The sequence below is a fragment of the Calypte anna genome, chromosome 1 (assembly GCF_003957555.1).
Source record: "Calypte anna isolate BGI_N300 chromosome 1, bCalAnn1_v1.p, whole genome shotgun sequence".
In the NCBI taxonomy this organism is placed as follows: Eukaryota; Metazoa; Chordata; class Aves; order Apodiformes; family Trochilidae; genus Calypte; species Calypte anna.
Window position 1 is genome coordinate 100803441 of NC_044244.1, and position 16440 is coordinate 100819880.

Here is a 16440-nt window from a genome sequence, read left to right on the forward strand (position 1 = left end):
TCAGTCTGATCAGATACCTGGGGAACTGTAGAGCCAGCCTCACTCTCTGTTCAACAGCCATTTCACAGGTATGAGTAACAATGGTATTTCTCTTCTCACTTTACACTTGAAGTTACCTTAGTAATGCATTAGTAAGGATTACAGACAGACCTGCACATGGAGATTAACCCATCTTCTGACAACAATAATTAGGGATTAGCTGCAGAACATTTACTTATAAGCCCACCTGTGAATGCAAGCAATGAAGCTATTGATTTTTTCCCTTCACGAACCACGAAATACCCTGACACACTCTTTTCATGGCCCTTCCAGAAATGCATTATGGAAAAATAAAATTAATCAGTCTGTCCAATGTTGCCCAGGTATCACCATAGGGAGGGCATTCAATAAACTGAATCTGAATTGTCATCTTCTCAGTTTAATTTTAAAATCAAATCTGAACCATTCTTCATGCTAGTCACTTCTTCAGCTTAGCTGTATAAATTACACACTGCTTTCACTTAAAGTGATAAAATCAGAAAGCACTTTAACTTTTGAGGATGGTATTGAGGGTGGCGGAGTTTTTCTCTCCCCACCCCTTATTTTTTCAGTGCAACTCAGCAACTTTCAGTTCCACAAAGATAGCTCTATAAGCAGTCTTTCTGACAAGGAAAGATATCTCAATAAGGTATACTGATAAAAGTTTTAAAAAAGCTGTTCATTATAGAGTAGCATTACTATTTACATTTCAAATTAAAACACTTTATCATAATCTGATCCAATTTTATACAAAAATCATAACAAGGTAAAGTAGTAATACAAATTTATTTAGTTTCTTCAAAGTAGTTTTTCAGCATTGAAAATTTCACATATATAAAACAACTTCAAGTTCTATGCATTGAAACCAAAGTATGAGTTTTTGTAAAATGCAAAGCAAGTGTTGTGCTTTTTTTAAAACATCTTTCATGAACCAAAATCTTCAGTTATAAAGCTGATAAAAATAAGTGATGCACCACCACATTTTTTCTTTAACATGCAAAGTTCATCTCTTTGGGAAACAAGTTTTTTTTTTTTTTTAAATTGTATCATGAAAGATACGGACCTGAAAAAGGATAAACAATCATACACAAGGCATAAACATTACACAGAGTAATTCAGACATTTTATAAAGAGATCTGGAAAAGTACCTAAAATAGTGATATTTAGTATAAAACTTCAGTAATAAAATATTGCTTATAATAAATAAGAAAACATGAGTTTCATTAATACTGTTCACCCCTTAAAGCTCTTTTGGATGTAACATGATCAGACCTACTCAAAGTTCAAAGTTTTGTTTTTCCTCTGTGTGAAGGAGGCAGATTTACAGGCTTCAGGTCATTCTTTGTTAGAAACAAACTTTATCATCAGTCAAACAATAATTTCAAGGCTCATGTGTAGTTATGGGCAAAAAAAATATTTGTATCCCAAGGTGTGAATAAACCTTATTACAGTAATTTTAATACCTAAAATATTTGCTTTTTTTGTTAAAACCAAAGTGGAGTAAGACTTCTCATAGATTATGAATGCAAAGAGAAAGCTGCCCAAGTTTCCTCAAAAGCTTCTAAATATCTGTACACCTGTACTTAATGGTTCTCAAGGCTATTAGGAAAAAACTCTAGAGAAGTTGAGTCCCCTTTATATAGGGACATTTGATTTCATCCCTGCTCGTCCCATCTGTACACAGGGCAGTTTGGAGTAGTTCTTCAGCAGCTGCTCAATAGCGATGTGACGGACATTGAGCTCTGAGGCCAAAGAGTCCTTTTCTTGGACTTGCTGTGTCAGCTCTTCAAACACATCTGCAAGAACATTATTAGGTTAATGCACCTGGTCCCTGTACTTTCATAGAGTTAAGAAGCAGTACCAAACATTCTATGAAAGAGGTATGGCCATTTTAGTGGGCTCATGCACAAGAACACCACTTTTTCTGGTTCCATCAGAGCTTGGTGTATGCACTGGGAACCTAAGAGGATTACCAGCGTACAGTTTTAAGTGACCTGAACCAAGATGAAGCTCTTTGTAACTCCAAGTGGAGTTGGTTCTGCTTGTATCAGAAGTGTGCCCATCAGGAGTAGGGAAGTGACTGTCCCTCTGTCCTCAGCACTGGCGAGACCACATCTCAAATACTATGCTCAGTTTTGGGCCCCTCACTACAAAATCAATGAGGTGCTGGAGTGTGTCCAGACAATGGCAATTAAGCTATTGAAGGGTCTGGAAAACAAATCTTGCAAGGAGCAGCTGAGGGAACTGGGCATGTTTAGTTTGGAGAAAAGGAGGCTGAGGGGAGACCACATTATTTTCTACAGCTGCCTGAAAGGAGGTCCTAGTGAGGTGGGGGTCTGTCTCCCAAGTAATAAGCAATAAGATGAGAAGAAATGGCCTCAAGTTGCAACACAGAAGGCTTAGGTTGGATATTAAGAAAAATTTAATCACCCAAATAGTTGTCAAGCACTGGAATAGGCTGCCTAGGGAAGTGGTTGAGTCACCATCCCTGGAGGTGACTATTTACAGAACATATAGATGTGGTGTGCTTAGGGACACGGTTTAGCAGTGGACTGGGAAGTATTAGATTTACAGTTGGACTCAATGATCTTAAGGATTTCTTCCAACTTAAATGATTCTGTGATTCCAGTTATTAAAAACAAAAAACCCAACCTGTATTCTTCAAGGGCCAGCCTGCAACACCCAAGGAGGTTACATAATAACACCTAGCAGTTTGTTTTACATGGAAACTTGATATACAGAGATGTCAGTTCAAAACATAACTGATAGGAAAGGCATCACAATTTATCAACCAAACCCAAACCAAACAACATTGAAAAATTCTCACCCTGGATTTCCTTGAGCAGTTTTTCATTAAGTTGCTTTAACTCTCCAGGAGTCATCATAGTCACTGTAACAATAAAATCTGTTATTACTACTACTGAAGTCACATTAGCATACCTAAGCAGACTCCTAACTCCCTCAAACTGTTGTCATCAGCATCCTAATATTGAACAGATCTGTGACAGTAAGTCAGAGGCAACTTTATTTATCACTCATTTGTGGAAAGTATGTAAAAGTTCTCTTTTATGTTGACATAGACAAGGATTTACTCGATAGAAGCCACCTCTTCAATGTCAAAAAGCTGAAAACTCAAGGCCTCAAAAGAGTAGTGTCCAGAATCAGAAATGCTTGTAATCTGCTTGACACATTTAAATACTTCACCTTCTCTGACTGCAGAACATGCTTTCCACAGTGTAACACCTGCAAGTACCTCAGTTTAACTGTAGGCAAGCAGAAAATTCTGAGGCAAGTCCTGCTATGTTTGCAAGCCCATAGAAAATGGATTCCAGAGAGAATTTTTAGCACTCAGCTACCTGTTTTGGCTACCAGGTTTTGTGCTTTATGCATATTAAAATAACAGTTTCCAATGAACCTTAGTAACAAATGATGAAAAAAAAAATTATCTGATACAGAGACAAGCATATGAAAATAGGTCTACTTCTCACTTTCTTGTGCTGTTCCTAGTGAGAACTAAAAGATCCACTGTATCATTCAGAAGCCCTGATGTATCTCAGCTTATGTGTACATCAATCATTCTCAGAGAAATATACACCAAACCTCAGAGGAGGGAATTGTGGAAGTCTTCTATGCTGCCCTCTATCAACAGCAAGTAGGGAAGGACTGGCCTGCTTCTGGCATGCTTCCTAGAAATCCCTCAACCCAGAAGTGGTGGTCACAGGTCACTGCCATGCCTGCTGCTGAAATGGCCTTGGAAGTGTGGTGAAAAGTGACAGTCCTGAGCGCCACAAGAGGATACAGGGCATGGAAACAAGCTTGAGACCCTGTAGCTATTGATTATTGCTTTAAACAACGCTGCAGTTTAGCAAAGCTTTCACATACTTAAGAAAAAGCTATGCTGCAACTACACAGCTTTTATTCAGGTATTTCTCAGTACAAGAGGTTCCTATACTGTAAATTTAAAGTGTTAAGTTCTGAAAAGGACACTTGTTACAAACCCACTAGACTATTAGATTATCCTAAGCCTTCTCTTTCAATCTTGCTCACATCTTGCAGTTATTAATTTCCTGTCAGTATTGCCAAACAAAGAAATCAGCAATAGCTAAGACAGGCTACTTGTTATTTGAGGCATAAAGCCACCTAAAAGTGAAACAGATTCACATTTCTCATCCATCAGCCTGATAGAGTTGTGCTTCTTCCTATTTTGGGCTTCAATACAACTGAATATCAATTTCTTACATTTTACCACCCTTTCAAGCTCCATGAAAACCCTGATAAGATTTAATACAGTAATTGACAGCTTTATAAAAATGTAATTTTTTCTTTTTTCATAACCAGTGGTAGGATGTTACTTCCCATTTCTTCATTATTTTCATCAACAATTCATCAAGTGTAGCAGATAGGCAGGTTTACACACTTTGTGTTCATCAGGACAGGACAGTTTTATGTCACATATGATACAGAAGAAAAAGGGAGAATTAACAGAACACCAAATTTAAATGGTAAAACATTATTCTATCCAGATGTGAGGTAAATTATAAAGAAATACTGACCAAACTACTTACAGTTATATTAACAATTTTTTTAAGTTGACGGCTATCTCATTAGAGAAGTACTGCAATAAGGTACCTAATTCTGTCAGAAAATGTCTGAACACATTTTTCTTTAAAATTCAAACTTCAAATAATCATAGACTCTTCTAATAAATGTCTTTCAAAGGTAAATGTAACAAAAAGATTAAATCGTTAAAATACAAAGCAAAAATGCCTCAAAAGCACATTATGCAGGCATAACACAATGAAAAAATCTCCATTATTGTGCGCACAACAGCTTTATGTTCCTCTGTCCCAAAATAAGAGATCAGAGAAACAAATTCCTAGTCACTAACTTCAGCTAGATAACCCCATAAACCAGGCAAAGCCTTCATAAGTCCTCTGGTAACTGCTGCCCTGTTTTATATAATTCCGATTTATGACTGAAGAGGACACGTGGTTAAACACTAATCCTAGCAGTTTTGATCTATGGCTAAAAAAATGGCTACTACAAATGCAATATGAAGCATCATACAACAGTTAAATAAAATCATTTTATAAAGAATTGAGATATTACTGAACTTTGCAAGGACAGGTTTCTTAATTTGTTAAAAAAATGGAAGCCTAAATAAACCAATTTCAACTTTTTACGGTACCTCTTTTTCACCATCTTCCAACATTCTGAATATCATTATCATAATGCTAGGTGTTTGTCATCATCTAACTTGCTATTTTTATTAGCTTTGTCTTCTTTCTCTGGGCTTCTGAAATTCACAAACCCTCTCAAATTACCTTCTTTAGTTCCACATCTAAGAGTGGCTGTATTCCAGTTTAGGACCAGGCAATGTTCTAAAAGAAGGATGGTAACTGCAGAGATCTTTGTGAACTTAGTGCTAACATGTCATGTAGGCCAATTCCAAAGACACTGCAATATCCCATATGCCTGAAAACTTCTTCTAATGGCCTTCTTAAATAATAGGAAAACTTATTTTCCACTGCTTTCAATATCACTACAGTTATCTAAAGATTTTTCAGGTCTGCTGCTGCAGTCTAAAGAGGACATGGTGGCATAAGGGCAATCCCATTTTCTTACACTCAATAAACACAAGAAAAAAAGGTATCTAGTAAAATGCATAAGAAAAGTCTGCTATTACTAAGAATGTTTAGCTTTTTATGATTGCTCTACTACCTTACCTGTAATTTCCCCTATTGCTTAAGGCTTTACATTTTGTGTAAAATGTAACTCAAGGCACAAGTTCAGTCAGACAGCTTCACGAGTTTAGGAATCTCCACAGGCAGCAGGGCTGTGACTGCAATAAACTCTAACAGTAATGTTAGAGTAAATTATACTCCAGTATAATTAGTGTAAATTATATTCCAGTGTGACACAAAATATGCATAACTGAGAGGAAAAAAAAACAACCCTAAGAAAACAAAACCCCCACACCAACCAAACCCTCCACATTATTCGCTTAGCCATGTGGCCTTCTACTTCAGATTTTACAGTAACTTCAAACTGTTAAAAGCTGGATTTCAGAATGTGAATTAGTGCCCTGTGGGGACATTAAGTGGTCAAGAGCAGATTCAAAGAATGTCCTTACTTGCTAGATACTTACAGTCTTCTCTGCTGTATTGAGGATACCTTCTATGAACACTGGTAAGTGAATCATCAGCTTTCTCAGCTTTCTTGACTTGGCTGTGATTAGGCCACAAAACACTGCTGCAACAGAAGGTAGCACCTGCTTCTTGTAACACATCAAGTCTGAAATCAGTAGACTCTCTTTGTTCCAAAAGACTTTGTGAGCAGCTCGAGATGCCTCCAGATTTCCCATCTATCCATTTTGCAGAGTATCTAGGTACCGGGGAGTCAAACTGGGGGAGTAGTTTCCTATCAGTCTGATGTCTGAAGTTAAAAAGCTGGTGTTGGGATGTTTTTGAGCTTTCAGGATCAGAGTCTAAGTCCTTGTTTTGTGCGTACTGTATGATCCAGTTAATTTTTTTACTCAAGATATTTTTCACTTCTGCATATGGACTTTTAGAAAGTTTTGATCGTGGACAGTCTTGATTTGCTATTAAGTGGAATTTTTCAAAGCAGTCTCTGTGCCCCCTTAGAGATCTTGTGTGTAGAAGGTCTGACTTTGGTACTCCTGTAAGGACACAACAGAAAAAGGTTCTCATACAGCATACTCTACTATTTTTTTCAAAATCTGTACTTACAAGCAACTAAGAAAACAAAAACTCAACAAATGCTTTCCCATTAAGAGTTTAATCACTGATGTAAACAAGGATAGGTGATACTCTTAAAATTTTTAAATTCCACGAGGCGTGTAGTCACATCTCAATAAAGTCTTCCAAATTTTAAAGCATTTGTGCTTGAAAGTAAACAGCTTCCATCATATTAAAGTTCTGTTTGGTTGTTTGTTTGGTTGGTTTTTTTGTTTTGTTTTCTTTTTTTGTTGGTTTTCTTAAAAGGGAAGAAGTCTACAAAGACTGTTTCTGCTTTTGCAACTCATTATTTCAGAACAATTGATAAAGATACATGATAACTTGAAATGTTCACTCACATCTATAAAGCTAGCTAGAACAGCTGCATTATTTGGAGATTATTATTATAATAATGAACAAGTTCAATTCAAAAGGAATCTTGTATATCAAGACTACACATCCCTTCACAATCATTTTCATTTAAAAAATACATCAGTTATTATCACCCTACTTATCTTCTGCAGTATTTTTTATTTGTTCATTAGTCTTTTTTTTTAAAAAAACCTTTTTATTTGCTCTTTCAGCTCCATCAACTGAAAAAAATGTTAAAGAAAGCCTGCATTCCCTTCTTAACAATTCATAATCCAATGCTGGAAACTAATGTTTTTTTTCAGTGGTATATAGCTTTAGCTTAAGCAGTTGAAGAGGAAAAACATCACAGAATTTAATGAGAGAACTAAAATTATCAAGAATACTTCTACACACATGAACAGTAAATTTTAAGTTCGTACTCTGACATTTGTTAATTAAAGACATACTCAAGCCCTTTGAAAGAAGTTTAAATATTTACAGGTAAGATTTATATATGATCATAATGAAAAGAAATCTGCCTTGATAGCAGAATGCTGGCATCCACCATATATATAGCTTCAATAAATGTGTAAAAGTACACATAGTTATTAAGGAAAATCAAAGGTGAGTGAATGCACTTCATAAGACATATGTGTATTACTGGCAACAAATATGAAACTCTCCGTTTAAGCCAGAACACTTAGAAAAGGCCCACCTCTAGGTTTAGCTGGTTGTGGAGACCATGTCTGAAGCCAGTGAAGAAAGTTTTCTAGGGCACAATTCACCTCATACTAAATAGTCACCTCTAGAAATATTCATTAAGCACCTATGCTTTCTCCTTTAATTCTACAAGCAAGAACCTTTGTGAAGGGCATCAGTCCATATCTGTCTACTTTAAAAGCCCCAGCTTTCACTCCATCTTCTGAAATGCTCCAGCTGCTGCTCCACTCAGTTGTCCACCTCACAGAGAGTATCAATCACTCTGTAAACAGGGATGTTTCATCGCATGAAACAACTCTTGAATAACTGCTAGTGCCCGCTAGGAGCACTAAAATCAGATAAAATCAAGTTTCGTTTACCTAGTGTACAGGACTAAGACCTTGCAGCAGACAGGAAAATGCTTCACAAGGCATTAAATGTTTATGTCTATTTTAAGCCACTGCTGTGTATAAGTCTGCTCATTAAGAGTGTGGAAAGAATTCTTACAGTAGAAAAACAGATCCCAAGACCTTTATGAAATATGTAAAAAAACCAATCCATGATAACCCAAGACAGAAAGTCACTCACTTATCTAAATGACATGGGGGAGGGAAAACTGACATTCAGTTATATAATTCTGCCAATACTGAAAAATAGGATCATTAGAGAGGTGCATCTCAATCACATCTGACTGACAATACTTAAAGCCAACTGCTATTTTTAAGTGTATGCATGCAGTTTCATTGGAGAGTTAGATCTTAAGACTTACTAGAGTGCCTAGAAGGAAAACACCAGTGCCATTCATTAACTTCCAAAACCAGACACATCATAAAGACTAGCTATGATCTTGTCCATAAATTTAAGTTCTCTTCCTCACTTTCATATGATAAAGCCAGTTCATTCCATACATCAAGCAAGCACACAAATCATCTTCCATTGTATTTCTATTAAAACTCATATTTTAGCAGATAAGAAAGACATGCAGAAGACATGGAAGACAGAATAGAGATCCAATTGACCCTTTAAGCATTTTCAAAATTCATGTTCCCTATAAAATACTTTCCTAAGAAGAGAGTTTACAAATGTATCAGGACAAGCCAATACATTCTGATACATTCCTGTTACTATAGGAACTGCTATGTTGAAGATGTCTCACACTTCGGAAGAAAAATCAATTAAACTGATCCTGAAGGTGGAAGCCAGGAGAGAGTATTTCTGAATTCTGGAACTTGCCAGGTAAGTTCCATTAACCACTCAATTTATTTGTTCGCATGTACAAATCTCTGAAATTTACAAATAGAAAATTCAAGAATGTACTTTTAGAATTAGCTACACAGCTCTCCTATCAACTCAGCAATTCTTACATAGCACTCAGAAGATTGTAGTTAAGTGGTTTACTGGAAACTGCAGGTAGTTTCTCAAATCCATTCAAGTTTGCAGAAATGAGTAATACCCCTGGACTGCAAATGCTACCTTGAAACAAGTTCTGTTCTGTCTAGACTAAAGGGGGATGATGAATTCTTTCACTTCTGTTACCAAAATAATATATTTTATTGATTATTACTTCATTGGCATTGAAAAAAATAAGGGTGCTATTTTGGAACAGAATGAAACTAAACCAGCGGTTTCCAATAATTTCAACTACACCTTATAACCCATTTTATTTCAGTGACATATTCTTCTGTAGACTCTTGAGAAAGAAAAATAAAAATTGAGTGCCTATAGCTTTAAAAAAAAAACATTATATTTTTCTCCAAGATGAACACAAAGAATTCAAAATGAAGATATTACACAAGATTTTCATAAACCTTAACAGGAAAAAAAAGCTATCCAATAAGGCAGATCTGTTTATAGCAACTTTGTCTCAACCTAAAGACTGGGGTGGACTAATCTGATGCTGAAATTGCCTCAAATAGCACACTATTAGGACTTTAAAGGACCACAGAAATGTAATTAACATAAATCAGGGGAATAGATGCTCAGTACTTACACTTTGTCTTCTGTATTACAAGACCTTGGATACAGACTGGCATTTGCTATTCAGCCATTGTTTAAACAGAAATGAAAACAAGGCAAGCTTGCATTGTCCAACATGTTACCATAGTTAGCAACAGAAGATAAACAAAAGAACATATTAAAATCAGCTCAAACTACCAAATTTTCCCCTTCTAATATGTTTTGGTCTCTGATACAAACACTTGGATTTCAGAAAATTCAAAGATTTAAAAATAATTCTGCATTAAGTTATACCACACAAAAATCAGGTTGAGATAGAATATCTATGACAATTACTGTAAAACTAAACCATAATTATTAGACTTTCAAATCTGAAACCTTCAGACACAAGTCCAATGTTTGAACAAATACATTCTTGTTTTAAGTTCCTGAAGCTGGAATTTCTACAGGTGTTGTCCAGAGGATGCCAGCACATGAAGGGCACATCTGCATTGTACACATTCCCATGTACAGATATCTAAATGACTCAAACAAACTCAGCTGCTTAGCACTCCAGCCACCCCCACCCACTCTGAGTGGGACAGATGATCTCCTAATAGGAGAATTTCAACAGTCAGCCATCTCTGTACAGCACTGCATTCTCAGGAGGAAACCCTCAAACTGGTCATTCAAAGTAGCTTGTAGGGACACCATATTCAGGCAGAGGGTTTTGTCAATATATATGCATACAGGCAGCTAAGCATACATTTATTTTTTTGCCTTCTTGCATCTTCCTCCCACCCTCCAGCTGTAACTGTAGATCTGTTGTTAGTATAATATATTCAGTACTAGAGTTCAGTTAATCACTTTCCCACCTTATAATGAAATTAAAAAGGAGAAGCAATTTGTCTCAAACACAACACAATTTCCTGGCTTATGCAATCTATTTGCATATGAATTTAAAACATTTCCTGTTTCAATCCACAAATTACTGTGACTCCTGCTCAGACAAACAAAACAGTACACAGTACTCTCTGATGTTCACTTTGTCTGCACAAGACAAACAGAAAGCAACATAGAACTCCCGCAGACCCCCCCCACCAGGATACTCTAAACCACATCTAGAACTTTAAAACTGCTGTCAAGAATCAGCATTGTGTCTCATACATCAAATACTAAGCTAGCATTTTAAGTATTTTAAAGCTTAAGCATTGAGGTGCTAAATGACCTGATAACGACCCTTCAGACACAAAAGCCAGCTTTGCAGTCAAGCATGTGTAGCTTAGTCCACACAGCTTCCCCAAACCTGGATCCTCGACAAGTGCAGCAGGGACAAAAATACTGAACCTCCAAGGCACTTTACCCCCACCCCCAAGTTTAGACTTACGATTAGAACTTCTAAACTTTCCTAGAAGTTACTCTTTCCCTGTTCCTCAAGAAAAGTTGATGACACATAGTAAGATGATAAATTAGAAATCCTGTGACAGAGACCACATCTGAACTCCAAAATCTGCCTTCAAAGCAGTGATTTCTGTGAATTAAGTAAACTTAGTAACAAGTGACGTCACATTTTAGGTTACGCTTGAATTTTATTTTGTTATGACTTAAATATAGTATTAAAGAACTTATGTCAGAGATATGATTTCTGATAAAAAGCAAAGAACAGTTACTAACTTCCTCATTCAGAAACTCAGCATTTATTTAAATCAGACCACAGATTAAGCTTTCTGTATAGTGGTCTTCTCTATAAAGGACTGTAATATTTCTTTTTTCCTAGTTATTTATCATTATCAAGCTACTGCCTAAATTATTACAGGTTACAAAAGAAAAAAACCCAAGGTCAGAAAGGCAGAAGTTGAGACACATCACAACAATGATCCAGGAAGAAGTCTAACGAGTCACTGCAGATGGAGATGGTCTCTGATTTGCTTGCTTCTAATTACTCATTTTACTCAACCATAATAATTAACAATGTTACTATGTACACTGAAGCAAATTTGTGCTGCTGTTGTTGAACCCACAGATGTTAAGAGACAAAGATGCAACAATACTAAACTATGTTGTAATTAAGTGAAGATAAAGTAAATGATACTTCTGTTGTGTTTTGTTCATAAACCTTTGTGAAAATCTATTTCAGAGGTGGTTAAGCCTTGGGCTAGACCAGTTTCAAATGCCTGGAATTACATAGACAGCTTTAAGCAATCAAATGCTGGCACCAAAGGAAACAGAATTAAGAGTTTAGTTAAAGCACTACAATATATGACACCCTGTTAAAAAGCAAAACTGGGAAACCTGCTTCCAGTATTTAACTTCATGGAAGTTAACAGGGTGCTGCCAACAGTGGGAGTACAAAAACATACTGCAAGATGCTGAGCTGTGACTAATAGCCTGCCTGCTCTCAAGCAGCAGCTATTTCCTACTTCACTTAGGGAGTAGCTATGCCTGCGTGCACATCAACACTAAAAATAAGCAAGCCTTAAGCACTGTCCTAGCTGCTGCATTAATATCTTTAGAGTAGCCTATTTCACTTCCTGAATTACTTTGAAATATATGTACATGTTTTAACTGCTTGGGGGTTTAGATATGTTAAACAAAAAAACCTAACAATGAGAATGACACTTATTTTTAAGTGTGGGGTAGCACATCTACAGAACTGACACAACTTACAGTTGACTCTGTTCAACAAGTAGCTATGTTAGAATGCATCTGAACTTCATTGAAATATAAGCAGGATGTTAGTATGAAAACATTCAGTATAATATTCTGAGTTAGTCAATTATCCAAATTTCCTTCCTTACCCAGGGCTATCAAAAGATTGTGATTTTGTTTGTATATATATCACAGTTGTTTTGTTACAAGAAAATACAGGAATGCAACAGATATGTCAGAGGTAGGAAGAGTGTGACCATGGATATGGTAACAGGCTGGCTCATACACTGGTTCAGGTAAAGAGTCTTACAGTTATAAAGTCACTTACACAACCTCTGCTGCCCTTAAGTCTCCTCTCCCTATAACAGCACATCTTTCAAAGATGATCAAAGATAGCAAAATATTTTTCCCCACTGTGCAAAATAAAACATCTGATTCATGTAAATTCAGGTGAGCTTTCATCAGGATTTCATTCACATATTCTTTTAAAATTAACCAAAAATTTAGAAGACTATGCAAACTCTATCATAAAGTGTACTTAATTCCAGAAAAAAAAAACCCAACACCAAACTAAAACCATACCAGCTAAAAGACAAGATCATTTTGTAAAGTAATATCCTTAGCAAGTAAACTGACAAATCCACAGCTTCTCAAATAACAGAGCACAGACATCAGCCAGCGATATTTTCATGTATCCTGTTCTATGTTTCAATACCTCCAAACCAAAACTAGATGCTGAATGTATTCAAAGCACTTAATTCCCATTACAGCAACATGTTTCCTTGTAATTTTAAAGCCTAGAAAAACATCTTCCCTTCATATTGAGAACTATAGAACATTTTAAAGCAGTGATGAAACTCAAAGCAGACTGACAGGTTGTCTTAGGTTAGGCATTTCCTCTGACTTTTTATCAAAAAGTGCAGATACGCAACCATGTGTCTTCTAAACAAAAGCATGGAAATTTCTACTGACGTATGAAAGCATTATTCACGTTAGAACATACTGCCTCTAATTGCAACAAAAGACCATAAAGCCATCACTATTTTGGTTTTGTTTTTGAATCAAAGCATAGTACTGAGTCAGTATGTAACAGAGATACCAATTTGCTAATGCATCTTTCAGATTTCTGTATGTCAAGAAAAAAATTAATCACTTATACATGCATTAAAAATCAGATGCACAACAAAACCAGTGTATGGAATTCATATCCTTACAGCTTCCTACGTCCTAGACAGTTTTATGCTTCTAGGGTTCAGAATAATCAACTAGACCACTTGGAACTGTACTCATACCTCATGATATTTTCCCTCATATAGATTCAATCTTAAGACCTTTAGTGTACTCTCATGAGTATCAGGAGCAAATGTTACTGTCATCAAGAAACAGGATTTAACAGCATTAAGATATTCATACTCAACAGCCCATAACAATAAAGATTACTTCAAGTAGTCACATCCATGTGCAATTGGCAAATAACACTTCATATAGCTGAAAAAAATCAAGTAGAAATGTTTATATCCTAAAAAAAAACATATTTTACTCTAAAAGGGAACAGACTAAACTACTTCTCATTCATGCCCAATACTTAAGTCCACAAGGTAAGTAATTTCTTCAGCAAAACAAGGCTTGAAATTCTAAAGACACCATTTCAAGACCAGAGACAATGCTTACAAGGTTGCTTTTTTAAAAGGTAGACAAAAATACCCACTTCATAATTTGCAGACTTTAAAAAGTTTAGACAAGGGACTCAGTTTCATATTAGATGTACTAACACCTTATGAAACCAAAATTCCCACCCTGTTTCCAGTGTGACTCTGATCTGTCTGCAAAAAAATCCTATCATGCTTAAAAAACTGTATTTTAAGTAAGTTTGATAGACAGACTGCTTTAACTATCAAACAAATACCCCGAATAACACCAGAACATAAACTCCTTCCCATCTAAATTAGCATAAGAGGTCTAATACCAGAAGATGAAATGAAAACCAGGTGGTTACATCTTTCCATCTAGAGGAGCAGGCACCCTGATGGCCAGGACACCCACCTCGACGGGAAACGAGCTACACAGGAACCCAACAAACCAGTTTCGCCGGCAAGAAAACTTCCTAAACATCCGCGTTTTCAAACCCAAGCCTTCAAAAAAGCTTCCAGGCAAGCCCGGTCTGCCTTCAGCTCCCAGCTAAGCAGCCTGTGACCCAAAGTTTGCTCAAGACGACTCGCATTACATCCTTACCTTCGATGTTCAGTTCGAAACACACGTGGCAGAACGACAGCGTTTCCTTTTCGGTCCCCAGCTTGCAGACGCTGCAGACGTTGTCATCGTCCAAGTCGATGCTCACGAATTGCTCTTCGTTCATAGTGCCCTGAGAGGGGTGAGAGGGGAAGGACAGGAGGAGCCGGGAGGGGATGCGACAAAGGACAAAGGCCGGGACCGTCATTCCCACTGCTCCGGGGCGAAGCACCCGCCGCCCGGAGAGGCGGCAGCCAGCCCCGCAGGCTGCCCCTACCCACGGTCCCAGCCCCCGGCCCACCCCGAAACACGGGACGGAGGGTGAGGGGAAGACAACGAGAGCGGGAGCGTCCCGGGAAAGTTTCTGCCTTGGAGCTGCGCAGGGTGCGCGGCGTGGCCAGGCCGCACGGCGGGGGCCAGCGGGGAACGAGCCCTCCCGCCGCTTCCCCACCCGCGCACCCTTTCCTTCCTCCCCTCCCTCCCCCGGACACCGCCCCGTCCCTCCCGCCCGCTCCCCCTCGGCCCCCTTCTCCTCATTCCCCGCACACCAGCGGCTCAGCGCTCGCCAAAGCCAGGGTCCCGCTCACCACCACCGTCGCCGCTCACCGCCTTCCCCAGCCCCGCTCTCTACTATTGTTCGGCCGCCAGCGCCTCCGCCGCCGGAGCTCGGCGCCAAGCTCCGCCCGCAGCTTCCGGCCGGCACCACAGCTCCTGGAGGACGGGGGGAGGGGGTATGATGGAGTTCGGCCGGTTCGTCCTAAAACCACGCTCCGCCGCTCCTCGGAGGCTGATATTGCCTTACCGCGATGCAGTCGAGGGCTAAGAGGCGGGATAATCCATGGGATGCTGCTTATCTCCCCGCCCCGTGTGGCCGCAGGAGCTCTCCCGCAGCAGTTGGGCTCTCCCGGAGCCCGGAGGCGGCACCGCCTCCTCCACGGGACGGCGGAGCGGGGTGAGGTGTACGGACCGCGGAGGATGGACCGACTGCCTCGGCCCGGCCCGCCCCGCCGCGGGGGTACCGAGGTAGGGGGAAACGCGGTGCCCTCGTCGCCCTTGGAGTCTGATGTTGATTGCTCCAAGCTGAGCTTTCTGGGCAACAAAACTTGTTGGGTTTTATTTCGTTCACATAGGGGGAGAGGAAGGAAAGAAACAAGTTAGTTTTAAACACTTAAAGTTTAATGTCCACGAAAGGAGGAAGAGGAGGAAGGGGACCGTGCCTAAGACACAAACAGTCTTGAAGTCACAACTTTACGGATTCGACTTGATGAAAAATAACAAAGTACAAGCTGTGGGTATGATCTGAGTGGAAAATAAATCCAAGCCAGGTCTATGTTTGCACTCTGTAGGTGAAGCCACAGCTGGCAGATCTTGTCTGGAGAATTTCCACAATTGACAGAAATGATGTGCAACACATTTCTTCGTGTCAAAGTAGGATTATTTATGAAAGAGCTAAGTAATCTTCCAGAATGTCCTGTGTCAAAACATGTCTCTACAGTTCTTTCACTCTATTTTCTTGGGGCATTTTCTTCAATTTTAGCAAAAAGAAAGAAAGAAAGAGAAGATCACATGCTGTGTTAGCATACATTCCTTCACAGCTCTTAAGTACTAACCCAACTTCAATTTTCTTCTGTTGAAGTATGAGGGAATGTATATTACAGAATCACAGAATTACCTTGGTTTGGAAAAGACCTTCTTAGTATCGTGGAGTCCAGCTGATAACCCAGCACTTGCAAGACCTTGACTAAACCATACCCCTAAGTGCTATGCCTATCTGACTCTTAAATACCTTGAGGGATGGTGACTCCACCACTGCCCTGGGCAG

General features: G+C 38.6%; 1 protein-coding gene across 7 annotated transcripts; it reads right to left on the reverse strand.

The window, feature by feature from the left end:
• Positions 1 to 808: 808 nt before the first annotated feature.
• On the reverse strand, positions 809 to 15310 carry C1H21orf91 (chromosome 1 C21orf91 homolog). 7 transcript variants are annotated; one of them, XM_030452503.1, is made up of 5 exons: positions 15206 to 15310; positions 14622 to 14751; positions 6167 to 6697; positions 2846 to 2908; positions 809 to 1814 (listed from the first exon to the last, which is right to left on the reverse strand). In XM_030452503.1, the coding sequence occupies exons 2-5, from the start codon at positions 14743 to 14745 to the stop codon at positions 1654 to 1656; spliced, it is 879 nt and encodes a 292-aa protein (XP_030308363.1). In that variant the 5' UTR covers positions 14746 to 14751; positions 15206 to 15310; the 3' UTR covers positions 809 to 1653. The 7 variants fall into 7 exon arrangements, with proteins under 7 accessions (XP_030308363.1, XP_030308386.1, XP_030308355.1 ...); XM_030452526.1 differs by having other exon boundaries at positions 15225 to 15305; XM_030452495.1 differs by having other exon boundaries at positions 15167 to 15236.
• Positions 15311 to 16440: the final 1130 nt, after the last annotated feature.

Coding starts and splice junctions, on each gene's coding strand:
- C1H21orf91 (XM_030452503.1), bottom strand. CDS start 14,745: ATGAACGAAGAGCAATTCGTGAGCATCGACTTGGACGATGACAACGTC. Junction 6,698..14,621: donor TTTCGAACTGAACATCGAAG/GTAAGGATGTAA, acceptor GTGTCCTTACAG/GAGTACCAAAGTCAGACCTT. Junction 1,815..2,845: donor ACTGCTCAAGGAAATCCAGG/GTGAGAATTTTT, acceptor ATGTTCTTGCAG/ATGTGTTTGAAGAGCTGACA.